The sequence below is a fragment of the Anabas testudineus genome, chromosome 4 (assembly GCF_900324465.2).
Source record: "Anabas testudineus chromosome 4, fAnaTes1.2, whole genome shotgun sequence".
NCBI classification, from domain to species: domain Eukaryota; kingdom Metazoa; phylum Chordata; class Actinopteri; order Anabantiformes; family Anabantidae; genus Anabas; species Anabas testudineus.
This window is the reverse complement of record NC_046613.1, coordinates 17,095,535-17,108,653: the sequence shown is the minus strand read 5'-3', so window position 1 is coordinate 17,108,653 and position 13,119 is coordinate 17,095,535. Positions and strand designations below refer to the sequence as shown.

The 13,119-nt window shown below is 37.3% G+C and overlaps 2 protein-coding genes across 2 annotated transcripts in view; both read left to right on the top strand.

Annotated features, from left to right (window-relative positions):
- LOC113152275 (N-acetyllactosaminide beta-1,3-N-acetylglucosaminyltransferase 3-like) overlaps positions 1-11,463 on the top strand; it is a 30,525-nt gene extending 19,062 nt beyond the window's left edge. Inside the window, exon 3 of the mRNA XM_026345427.1 lies at positions 10,762-11,463. The gene's annotated coding sequence lies outside the window, so the exon portion shown is untranslated. The remainder of the gene's footprint in view (positions 1-10,761) is intronic.
- On the top strand, positions 6,729-10,785 carry LOC113152277 (N-acetyllactosaminide beta-1,3-N-acetylglucosaminyltransferase 3-like). Its single transcript, XM_026345432.1, has 2 exons — positions 6,729-6,811; positions 9,619-10,785. The coding sequence occupies exons 1-2, from the start codon at positions 6,804-6,806 to the stop codon at positions 10,751-10,753; spliced, it is 1,143 nt and encodes a 380-aa protein (XP_026201217.1). The 5' UTR covers positions 6,729-6,803; the 3' UTR covers positions 10,754-10,785.
- Positions 11,464-13,119: the final 1,656 nt, after the last annotated feature.

Genomic DNA, 13,119 nt, shown 5'->3' with positions numbered 1-13,119 from the left:
AAGCCTTTAAGTAACTGTTGACATAAGTCACATTTGTCACAAGCAGAACTAGAGGACTGCATAAAGTAAAGGTTTGACCTGAAGATGGTGCTGAAGGTGAAATGGTAAAATAGTTCAATCTTTGTTCAAAAGATACCTGTTCAATGTGACATATAAAACCCGTGTCGGTGTGTTTTATATGTCACATTGTCACACAAACTGCCAGATCAAACATATTGGTTTGCTTTTGCTTGCTTGTGCTGATAGATCCGTATAACATGACCATAAATAATTATGGTCCCAGATTCAGTTTCCTGCTGCAACATGTATGTGACAATGAGAAGTTGGAGATGAAACATTAGATTCTATCTAATGATTCAGGTCGCTAGAATGTGCAGCTTGGAGCTAGGCAGGGGTGACTGGAAAGAGTTGGAGTAACACTGGGGTCAGGTTTAGCATAACCCAGACCTGGTTGGGCTATGTCTCATCCTTGGAAAACAACAACTTCATACTCTTCTCCCCCAAACATGAGACACTTTAATTACTACCAGCTAATCAGACTATAAGTAAGATTGTTTAGTTTTTTTAGTTTTGCTTAGCCCCAAGAAAAACTACATTGCTCAAAAAACTTTTTAATCAGACTAAAGCATCAAGTCAATTAAACTTTTGTGATATTTATCTGGTCATTTAAGTAGCAGAGGGGGCTGTTAATCAGTTTCAGTTGTATTGGTGTTAATGAAATCAACCTGCTGCATAACTTTTCCACTTTGATTTTCATAGCGTCTTTGATTTCAACCGCCTGTATGTTAATAATTTTTATTTCCATCAAGCGATGTGGCAGCCTTTTGTTCCGAACACATCACCCAATCCATGTCAGTATAAATATCCAGGATTCATTTTGTAACTATTGAAATCAGATGTGTTTTCAAAGTGTTCCTTTACTTTTTTTCCTCCTAAAATGAGAATACCTGCAGAGGAGTACAGAGAGAGGGAGACAGAGAGGAGGAAGCACAACTACAGGTGAGAGAAAAGACCAAGTTAATGACATGCAATGGTAGCATTTGATTGGACAGAGAAGAAAAGAGCAGGGGAGAGAAGAGGAGCAGTGTGTCAGTAGATGTCTCCCAGCAGACTAATCTTTAGCAGCATAACTAAGAGATGGTTCAGAGCACACCAGATTTCTCGTTCAATCTGCCAGGGATTCCTCAGCTTCCTCATCTAATTTAGTAAATAGTTTTAGTGGTGGAATGATGTATGGTCTTCCTTACATAATTTCCTTACATCATGATGTAAGGTCTTCCTTACATCATTTCAAATGATGTTAAGGCTCTATGAGTTGTTGTAATGTGCATGTTTAGGGTTTTAGATTTGATTGTTCCATTAAATCGTTTAACTAATCCTGCCTATTGATGGTGGTAGGAGCAGTGATTTTTTTAACTCAATGCCTGGCTTAGTAGGCCATTAAACTTATGACATTATTGACAAAAGGTGTTCCATTGTAGCTATAAATTCTTTCTGGGAATCCAAGATGTATAATGTCCTGTTAGTGTTAGTAAAAGTGTGTCTATTCGTGTCTGAATTGCTGTCTGTTTAGCTGCTATATCGGCTTTTTAGTTTATGTGCTGCACATTTACAATTGGCTAATTTTGTGGACACTTGTATAGCATCAAGGAGAGCTAAAATTAGATCGTTATGATTAATAGCCTTACGAGTGGAGGTTACCATACATCTATTTTTCCACTGTCATGTGAATACGTGCACTGTTACAAAAGCATATTGGCTATGTAAATATATAACTGCATATTTCCCTTGAGCTAGTTTACATGCTTTTGTTAAAAACAGTAGCTCTGCAGCTTTGAGTAAGTAGTGTCTTGGTACTGGGCCTAATATTAGGGTGCAATCCTGTGTCACCATCTTAAAAGGGTGTGTCAGTAAGGTCTGGTCTATGCAGTAGAGTTTCAGTAATTCGCTGTAAATAGTCATGAGATGTTCCATCCGTAGCTATGGGTATTAATGTGGAGGGATTTAGGGTGGCATATCTTTTAATAGTTGAATGCAGTTGAGAAAACAGGATGGTCACGCAAGAGAGATGTCTGGATGGAGATAAATAGGATTTTATTTTGCAACAATATCACAGCTACTCCATGGGGCACCTTTAAGAGTAAAAGGGGAAAAGAACCACTGAGACAACAGAACACAGAATCTAATTTTGTGGAGTAGTAGGCGACAGGGCGATACTTATTCATCTTATATAAAAGATGTCAACGGTGCAGTGATCAGAACGTAGTCAGAGATGCAGGATAGCTGGTTTTCTCTCATTATTTAAATGACGTCCATCATTGATAACCATCATCATTGATGATAAATTGTATCCTAGATACCTTACAGGGGTTTTCCATAGCTGGAGCTTGCCTTTGCTTACTTTATATCCCATTTTCAGCTAAGAATTGTAGCAATGCAATAGTGTTCTGTTTGCATACGTCTTTAGTCAGAGCTGCCAACAATATGTCATCTACGTACAACGGGATCTGGCTTCCTTGTGGGAGGTGGAATTTTGCCAGATTTGCAGACACTGATTAAAAGAATATCGTTAGGGACTTACAGTAACCTTGAGGAATGCCGCTGTGTAACGTTTTTGCTTATATGCAAATGTAAACCAATGTTGACTGTCTGAGTGCACAGGTATAGAGAAAAAGGTATTACACGTATTGCACACTGTGAAGTACTTATTTTCAGTTAATGCTCTTTAAACTACAGCTTTGTTCACTTGTGGGTCCTATACCATTCTCCGTCCTGTTGAGGGTGGAGCTTCCTTTACAGGGAAATAAAGGTATATTACATGGTGAATCAAGACATTCAATTAGAACCCCTGCTTTCAATAGATCTTTTATTATTGTTTTAATACCCTTCTCAGCCTCAGTGGATATTGTCTGTGATGTAGTTTGAAGGAGGACGTCTAATTTCTACTGGCTCTATACCTTTAATGAGACCCACATCTGCTGCGCCTTGTGACCACAGAGTGGTTGGAATATCTTTTAAACTGTGTTCCTCTTGTTCAGTTAAAACATGCATGTCCCATCGGGAATTATCTGCCTTTTCTCTTTAGATGGATGCTTGGTTTAGCGTTTGTCACCCAACATAAAGTCTGGCAGTAAGCTTGTAACCTAGGAGAGAATTGAACTGTATTTGATGTTCAATATCCTGCCAGTCTGAGGTTTCCTCACATGTTGTCACAAAGGTCCCTACATCTTTCCACTGAGCTTATTTTGGTTTATCAACAGATACACGTGGAGTGTATAGAGACTGATACAGCTTTGTCATGGACGTGGCTAGACTACAGCTCACAGCTCCACAAAACCCTTATTTGTCCCAAGTGTGTTGTCAAGGTTGGCTTGGCAGCGAGTCTTTGAAACAAAGCTTTTCATACTTTTCATCTGGCCCTGCGGTGTACTAATAGTACATTTGTACCATGAAGTTCTTGGTTTTATGAAAGTGGCAGTAGGTGTGACACTTTTCTAGTAGGAAAAGTGAAACTGAGCTGGGACCTGTAGGTGTTAAGTCAAAACTATACCAATAGTGCGGAGCATTTTGCTCATACATGGTGTCATTCTCTCGGTTTAACCTTTTTGCTACAAGGCCTTCTACCTGTGGTATTACAGCTATTTGCAGTTAGTGAGTAAGTCTCTCCCTAACAAGTCGCGGGGCCACGCCCTGTCCTTGAAAATAGATAGACTCTCCCTCTGGGGACGTTAACAGAAAAGCTTGTCCTTTCTTTTGTTTCTTTTGACTCTTAAAGTGACTCTCAGCAAGTCTGCCATTGTCTAGAGTCTTAGTCAATCTGCCTGTTGTGTGGTTAAGCGTGTTTAGTCACAAAGCTGCTAATCTGAGGCAAGCATCATTAAAGGAATGCTTTCTTTAACTGCCATTCATAGGGACTATCATTGTCTAGATTGTCTGAAACTTGCGTTTCACTATGTACATCAAACACATCCTTCATCTGGCAGAGTAATGGTCCATGTCTTCTTCATCTTTTCAAATGCACCTATTTAGTTTGGTCCAATTAGCATTAGCCTGCTACCTATTGGTAAATCTTGTCATGAAATTGTCCAGTCTAGTGTTCAAATCAGCCTCATTATAGGATAGGGGGTTCCTCTGATCATTGTTTGGGTTCCAATCGCCACAAACTACACACCAATCAACTCCTACTACCTGTCTCATTGCTCTCTCTAACTCTATACCATTACACCTATAGCTATGGTATATAGCTGTGTTATGCTGTAGCTTTTAAAATAAATATCAGCATTTGTCCATAGTCGGTAGACATATATGGTAGGATGGGCTCCGTCTTTGTGAGGATTTGGAACCTCTATCATAGGCAAGCTTTCAGATATCTCAGGTAGAAGTTGTCTACGACTGCCTACACTCATGAAAATAAATGGGTTGGTTATTGACCACATACCTGCAGACTTGTCTCTACTCCCTCTTCAATTAATTTTATTGAAGTCACTGAAGGTTGGAGTGGGACCTCCTCTGCTGTCAGGCAGGTGTACATATGTAATTTAAGTTTGGGTAAAAATCTTCTCTCTGATTTGGATAAGGAGGAGGATTTGTTACAGGTACATTTCTTCTAGGTATAGAAGTGACATGTTCAACCTTCTTCTCGTCTCTGTGCAACAGCCCTTCTCTCCTTTTAATTTCCCTTTGAACCCCAATCTTCTTTTCTCAGGAGTTTTACACTTTCAGGATCTCTAAATAAACACAGCAGAAGATGTTGGGATCAAGGACCAAGTTGAAAGGAAAATTTTATGAAACTCAGGACCACAGATGAGATTCAATAAGGCAGTAGTTTTTTACTATGTATACATCAGCTTACAACTGACAGAAACACACTCAAAGTATCTAACACATACAGCTCCTTTTTGTTGTAATGGGAGGGAGATGTTTTTCTATGAAGTAACAAATGTCGGTGTGACATGCAGTTGATTCATTTCTTGAAATGTATTCCACAAAATAGGTACACAATAACAAACAGGACTGTTTTTTTACTTTTCTGTTTGGATCGGAGAGGCTAATATTAGGCTTTTGAATGAATTAAAACTATGTTTAGGTTTGGGGTTGATTAATAAGCTTGAGTGGAAGATTGCTGCTACTACTCCACTCAGACCTGTGCTTTGAGGAACATGATTAATAATATGACTTGGGGGGGGGGGTTGACTCATTCAGACGGACATATTCTTCCTGCTCCAGCCAGGTTTCAGTAAGACAAAATAAATCTATTTGATGGTCACTAATCAAATCACTCTCATGACTTAGATGAGGACTTAGACGAGAGAGATCTAATGAACCACATTTGATTGTTTTCTTTTTATTTTGTTTTATAAAAGGAGTTGTCTTTATTTTTATTATGATTAATACATTTGGTGGTAGGATGTTTCAATTTACAATGTGGGGGAGCAAAAATCAAAATAAAGACTGAAAAACATGTACAAAAATGTAGTTGTGAGTAGAATAATGAGTGAGAAAATGATTGTAAATAACCGTATCAGGTTGCAACATTAAGAAATGGTAAAAAGTGAGAGGGGTCTGAATACTTCCTGAATGAACTGTTGGCTGTTTCTCTTTTTCACCCCTTAATTCCTTGATGCAGAGAGAGCATATTAGATTTTCTGGCTTGTTTTGTGACGTGACAGAACTGGTTTTCCTCACATGTTTTCTGTAACAATAGTAAGGCAGTCCCCTCAGGCAGTTCATTTGTCTGTGCCGACTAATGTATCTGTTTAGCATTTAGATACTGCATAATTGATCATTAACAAAACATACTGTTTAAACTCTATCAGGTTTATTGTTTTTTACAAGTAGATAAGAGAAATTTTACTTTATTAAAAAGATATCACCTATAGTTTCTAAACAGAGAATGTCAAAGAAATCTGTTGACTTGCTTTTCATTTATCTTATGTCATAGCCTTGGTTTTGTCATAAAGCTTGGTAGCACTTTGTCCCCTGAATTGGCATTTGTTAAATTCAATTTAATCAATTATTTCTGCAAGGGGAAAGGCTTAAACTTGATCACTGATTATTATTTCACTACAATTCATTCACACTCACAGTCTTCTTACTCACCTACTCACTCAAGCTCAACAATCTGGTTAAATCCTCTTAAGCCTACACATTCCTGAATCCACTGCTGGTTGCGTAAAATGTTTGCTACAAATGTTTAACCTGTAGTTGTATAGTGTCTCAATAATGCAATGGTTTTGTCTTCAGTGACAGACACATTTATTTAACAGTTACACGGTTGTCAGGATTATCTGGGTAAACACTCTTTGACACAAGAATAGTGTTGCAATAGTGTGCCCATACAACTGAAATAATTGTGGATGATGGCTATCAGATAGGTTTCATTTCTTGAATGAGGTGGAGCCTGTCAGAATTCCAACCTACAATAACCCTGTGATCAACTGTCCTTAAATCAAATATTTAGCTACAGCTTTATCACATTTTAGTATAGTTTTAACTAAAAGCAAAAGCAAACAAAAAAGCTAATACCAGTCACAGTTAATACAATCCAAAAACAGATATTTGATTATTAAAATCTATTTAGGTTATGGCTATTGTTGTTGGCTTCCAGTGGCTGTTTTGTGGGAAGTGCCTAATCACTGGCCTGTTTGCATCATACTCTGCCTTGATTGGATAAAGTAAGGACAAAAACCCCACATATAAACCCCTGTCACACCCCTTAAATTCATGTTTGCATTCTAAGGCTCAGTCACCCATTTACTGATTATTGGAAGGATTACAAAAAGGCACTCGCTTAAACTACAAAAATGTTCAGGTAATTATTTCTTAATATACTTTACTGTATAATATCTAAGGTATTGCTCTACAAACTGGTATTTTCTTGTTGAAAAACTCATGTACTCATGTTGAAAACTTCTGTTTTTCCCTAATTTCTCAAATCACTAATTATTTATTCACACAATTCTTGCATTTAGTCCTGACCTTGCGATTTTCTGTTGTGTAGTGAAATTTTATTTTAACATCGACTTGTCATCATCAAAGTTGAATATACTGATGATGAAAACTACAGAGATCATCAACAATGTTAAATCTACTTCGACTGGGGTCAGGCTGTGATGCGCTCTGTGTTCTGACCTAATTTTCCCTAATGTTGTCCAGACAACATTAAAATGACCTAGTGGTTAAAACGTGCTGTTAATTATACCCCCCACTCCGCCATGTGTACCATGCAACAGAACAGGAAAAGTAGGTTTTCACGCTGTACAGAACGAGAGAAACAAGATACCACTTACCTCAATCAAGATCTTTCTTTCAACATAGATTAAATGATTTGAACTACAATAAACAGCTGGGAGCTTTAGGATATCAATTGATGTTTTTCTGACCAAAAACACTTAAACTGGAATATGCTTGGGAATGATGATTAGATGTGGTAAAATTCTACTAGTTAATGTTATGTCTCCTTCTATTTTAATTATTTTTTCTTTACATCCACAACAAATAGTTGTTAATTGTTTGAGCAGCCCTTTTTTGTAACAGACTTTGTAACTGTCTAAGTATTTAGACAGTTACAATTTTTGTAATCGCTACACCACCACTATAGATTTGAAATTAGGTAGTCCGTTTCTACTTAAATTCAAGAGGGTTAACAGAAACTTTGTAGTATGAATACATTCTTTATATGTAGCTCTTTATTTTCAGAGCCTTACAAGTAATAAAAAATTCTAAGAACAATATTTTAAATAATTTATTATACTCGGGAACCTGTTCTCATAATACAGCATCACATCATTTCCCATAACATTCCCCACCAGGCATCTTGATACCAATGAAAACGCCAAGCAGGAAGCGTCATTGTAAAAGACACGAGGAACAGAAGTGTCACTTTTGTCTTTTAAATTCTCAGTAGCACTAGTGGTTTAAAGCTTGAGATACACTGCAATAACATCTTGAAAAATACATGTTCATGATCATCTTGATCATAAACTAACACCCATCTACACTACAGATAACTCTGTTGTCCCAATGAAACAGACTAGTTCAGGTTCCAACATCATCAATGTTATTGCACAGTTTCACAGTGAGCAGCAACTGTGTGTACTATGTGTATTTTGTTCACTGGGAGCAGCTCTTGTGGTAAAGTCTGATCGCAACAGGGAGAACAGACCTGCGATATCTCTCATTCAGACACATTTCTGTGAAGCTGTGTTATCTGCCCAGTCCAGTTTATTGTTCAGGTGAACACCCAGGTATTTGTTGTCACGTGTGGGTGAGGAATGTGTATGCCTTCGGAAAATCACCACCAGTTCTTTGGTTTTTCCCGCATTGAGCTGGAGGCGGTCTTGCTCTTGGTCTTGGTCAGTTCTCTGTACTTTCTGTCATTGTCATCTATAATCAGGCCCACAATGAGTCATGGCTCATGATCTATTTTACTTTGTTAACTTTGTGACATAAATTAAAAGTAGATCTTCTAATAAAAAAGGATACAGAGCACTTGATAGCACAATGCATCACTATTTTACACTTCAAGTACAAAAGCACTGGTACTCTGGTGCACTGCATGTTTGAGCGTTCAGTTGAAACTATATGCATTAATCAACAAAGCTGTATTAAAACATGAAAATGTATTGGGTTTCAATGCTGTTTATGAAACACAATATTCATACTGTTTAAGGCTATAGAAGACAAACAACCCAAAACTGTGTGGATGATGCTTATTGATATTGTTTTTGAGGTAAATATCTAACAGGAGATATAATAATGATGAAACATAAAAAAAAGGTTACAACTAAAACAAAGTATTTTCGTAACAACAAAGCTGTAGCAATAGTGTGATTTGTAGCTGGAACATAGCTTGAGATGAATGAGGAAATCTAGTCTTTCTAAGCACCAACACTACAAATAGAATTACTGCTAGATATAATAAAATTTCCTCGAGGCATTCGACTTAATGCCACAGAGATTTTGAGCACCAAAATCTAATGTGTTTACACTTGAATCTTGTTAAACACTTGAAGACATTCCCTTGTGGTATTCTTTTGATACCAAGAAAAAACGATCACACTGACCTTGATGTTTGACCACCAAAATCTAACTGGTTCACCCTTAAGGCTAAGCGAACATTTGTACAAATCTTGAGGAAACTGCCTCAACAGGATGAACTGATTAGAAGAAGCTGCAGGCCTGACAGAGCTCCCTCTGATACCGGACCACCCCAACATGAAAACCACCTTCAAGTGTTTATATTGTGGCTGATTAGTGGATGTTTTTAACTAAAGTTAGCACATATATATTGTATTTCCGTTATTTTCTGTTATTGTCTTGGTGAGTATGTATGTTTCTCTGTGTAATGGCTACTGCAGCAGCTGAATTTCTCTTCTGGTATTACTAAAGTATCTATTTTTCTATGTTTGTTGATATTTGTGATGTTGGTGAAAATCAGATCACATTTCTCTACTATTTTTCTAGTTGAAATAGTAATTAATACTTTTCTTCATGAAATCATCACAATTATTTAATCACATATTTTGGCCAAATATATTTATGTGTCTTCTTGGTAAGAATGAGTCTCTCAGACTTTCATGCGTTAGTAAAAACATGTGTTTTGTTTTTTCAATGCAGATTTTCAAAAAAGAAACTCAACAGAGCAATACATTACCTGGAACTGGGAGTTCTTGGACTATTTCTTATTTATTTCTTTAAAGGTTCTTCTGACTCCAAAACTGACTACCTCAAATTAGATGTGACTAAAAGCAGTAGAACAATTAAGCCACTCACCAAAAATAACTCTCCTACATTCTCCTGGACAAAATGTCAACAAAATATATCTGCTGCCAACATCACAGGCTTCAGCTCTCTTCCTGAACGTGTACAAGACTTTCTCTACTATCGACACTGTCGCCATTTCCCCATGTTGCTGGATCTTCCTGACAAATGTGGAGGACCTGAAAAATCTGCAGATGTCTTCCTTCTACTGGTCATTAAAAGCTCGCCAGTGAACTATGACCGCAGAGAGGTGCTGCGTAAAACCTGGGCTAAAGAGAGGTTAGAGAATGGTGTGTGGATACGAAGGCTCTTCATCTCAGGAACGATGGATTCTGGTTACGATAAAGAACGACTGAATAAACTACTCGAACTGGAACAACGTGAGTACAACGACATCCTCCAATGGGACTTTAACGACTCATTCTATAACCTCACATTGAAGCAGATCCTCTTCCTGGAGTGGATGGAAAGAAACTGTCCAAAAGCTCACTTCCTGCTAAATGGTGATGACGACGTCTTTGCCAACACAGACAACATGGTTCTGTATCTCCAAAACCTTAAGGACAATGATGGGAGCAAGCACCTCTTTTCTGGCCACTTGATCAAGAATGTGGGACCCATTAGATCACCAAGGAGCAAATACTTCATCCCAGTTCAGGTGCACGAGTCAGACATATACCCCCCTTACTGTGGTGGTGGGGGCTTCCTCCTGTCTGGATATACAGCTTTGCTCATATACAATATGTCTCAGTCCATTACTATTCTTCCTATTGATGATGTTTACATGGGTATGTGTCTGGCCAAAGCAGGACTTGGTCCTGTTTCCCATATAACCGTGAAGACAGCAGGGCTTCACATCCCCTTCAACAAAGTGGACAGATTTGATCCTTGTTACTATAAAGATGTTTTACTGGTACACAGATTCCTCCCAGCTCACATGTATGTTATGTGGCACAGAATACGTGACCCCAATCTAAAGTGTAGTATCTAACAGAAAAGGCTTTGAAGTTATTTACATTTTTCTACCTACACCTGCTCTTTGGTTGTGATAGCAGACATGACTTTCTATTTTATATCACTGTTCAGTTACCAGCTGCAGTAGTTCATTGGAAATGCCATAATGTCAATAATTACTATGTAAATTACCTATACTAGTTGCCATACTCTCTCTTCACACAAGTGCTTTAATTTGCTGCAATGTTAATATTTATTCAAAACCTTTGTGTAGGTTTGATTTGTTTTCTAAGGTGGACTTGTACTCAGAAACTCTCAAATCATTTTCTTTAAAACTTTTAAAAAAAGTCATTTTTATTTTGTTTTAAAGAAAACTGCTGTTTGCTTATATTTGTCCATTAAAATAAAATTGAATTCAGAAATGCAGTGTAGGCATCAGCAATATTATAAATAACCGTGATAAAACTGTCAATGGACTAGTATTTCCAAAGGTGTACAGAGGCCTATTGTTAGCATTGTGATTATAAGAAAACCCTTTTGCAACAACTAAAAAAACATGTAACACAGAAAACAAAGAAATAAAACTGATAGGAGAAACACCCAGGCCTTTAAGTTAGTATTAACATTAACATGAGTGAGAAACTGAAAACTGCAGGAGACAAGAAGCTTTAAAGGGCACAGTTATTAATGAATTATATTGTATTACCCCTCCTGAACGGCCACTTTAGAGTGAAATAAAGTTAAACTGAGACAGAAAAGACCTTTCAGTAAAACGATACTGGCTTTTGCTTTTTGGCAATGTGAAAGCAGCATGTTACTTGTTGAACTGGTCTTACAGAGGTATGGAAACTGGTCCACTGAGCTGGTTTGTACTGCAGAGCACAGAGCAGGAAAAGTCACTGACTCATTGGAGTTTCTTAGTATTTATGTAATCCTCATCAATAGAGTAGTTTCAAGGAGACAGAAGCACAACATAAAGACACATGAAACGCAATTAGACGAAGGGAAACATTACAAACATGAAGGTACAATAATTCCTGGTTTCATTACAAACAGGTTTAAATACTTATTTTTTTTACATGCCATGTGGTTCCTCTGATTGTTATGCGATTATTTAGTTAAAATGTCCTCAAACCTTCAAGTTATACAAAGATAAACCATCAAGATTACCACGGGGATCCACGCAGTGGGCGGTTTTTGCCCTTTATGATGGTTTGATACCGACACGATCATCTGTGGTCCTTGTGCGCCCTCTTGCGGACACTAATCCGTTTCTGGTTAGACAGGTGGCAGCTTCCCCAGACTGGGAAATGGTGAGATTTCTGGACGCAAGCATGGAGTCAAGGACAGATCTTCTTCCAAGAATTACGCATGCACAATTAAAGATTCAACATCAACATAAAACTGTCAGACATAGTATAAGGAAGCTAATATTTTCTCACTCACTCGTTTTCTCACAGCAAAACTAACTTAAATCAGTCTCTCAACTCTAAGAACAATATATGCTGCCAGCAGTAGATTTGTATAAATATATAAACATCACAAGTCAAAAAGAAAAAGTGAGAGAAAATCCTAATAAGATGAAAGAATAATTTATTAGTATTAGAAAAACAATTTTTACAACAAAACATCATGTCTCACACTTTTTCCTAGTTTTCCTAACTATAAGTAAGGAAAAGTATAATATAAGTATATTTCCCTGAAATTACTTGTACAAAACAGTAATTCTGAGTAGTCTATACTACATCTAAAATGCATTCTTTTTCCAAACAGCTGTTTCTATGTAAGGTAAGTCATGTCTACAGACTATGACCCCACTGCAGGTCACATACAGTATTTTTCTGCCACACCTGTTTAGCCTGTAAAGATTGGGTGTTTCACATTGTCTAATTACTTTTAATTACATAATTTAAATATTTCAATGCTGTTCTAAGTTTACTTGGCTTCAAAACAAAACTCACAAAAATGTCACCAAGTTCTTCGGGGAAGGTAGCCTATAGCATAAGAACAGTGTTGTAGTCATTTCTCTATTCTGCTGATAGCCAGAATGGTCATGATCTGCCTCCTTTTCTCTGCTCTTTGATGTTTTTACTATTTTTTTTTGCACAATGATTTTGCCAGATGGCATCATGCTCCACCATGATTTCACTAACCTAATATCCCCAAGTCCCCAAAATGTGCCTGTACACTTACCAGCCAGTGTGAAAATGTGCAAACCAGTCTAACCAGTGTAAAATTTACGTCAGTGCCAGATCATCTAATTTAAGAAAAAACACATTTTGTGCATGTAAAAACACTGCAAGGACAAAGGACAAAGACATTGCAGCGCCGACCATTGATGTGCAATAAAAAGTAAGTAAACTGAAAGTGCCTGAACACCTTTTTTTTAAAATATATAAAATA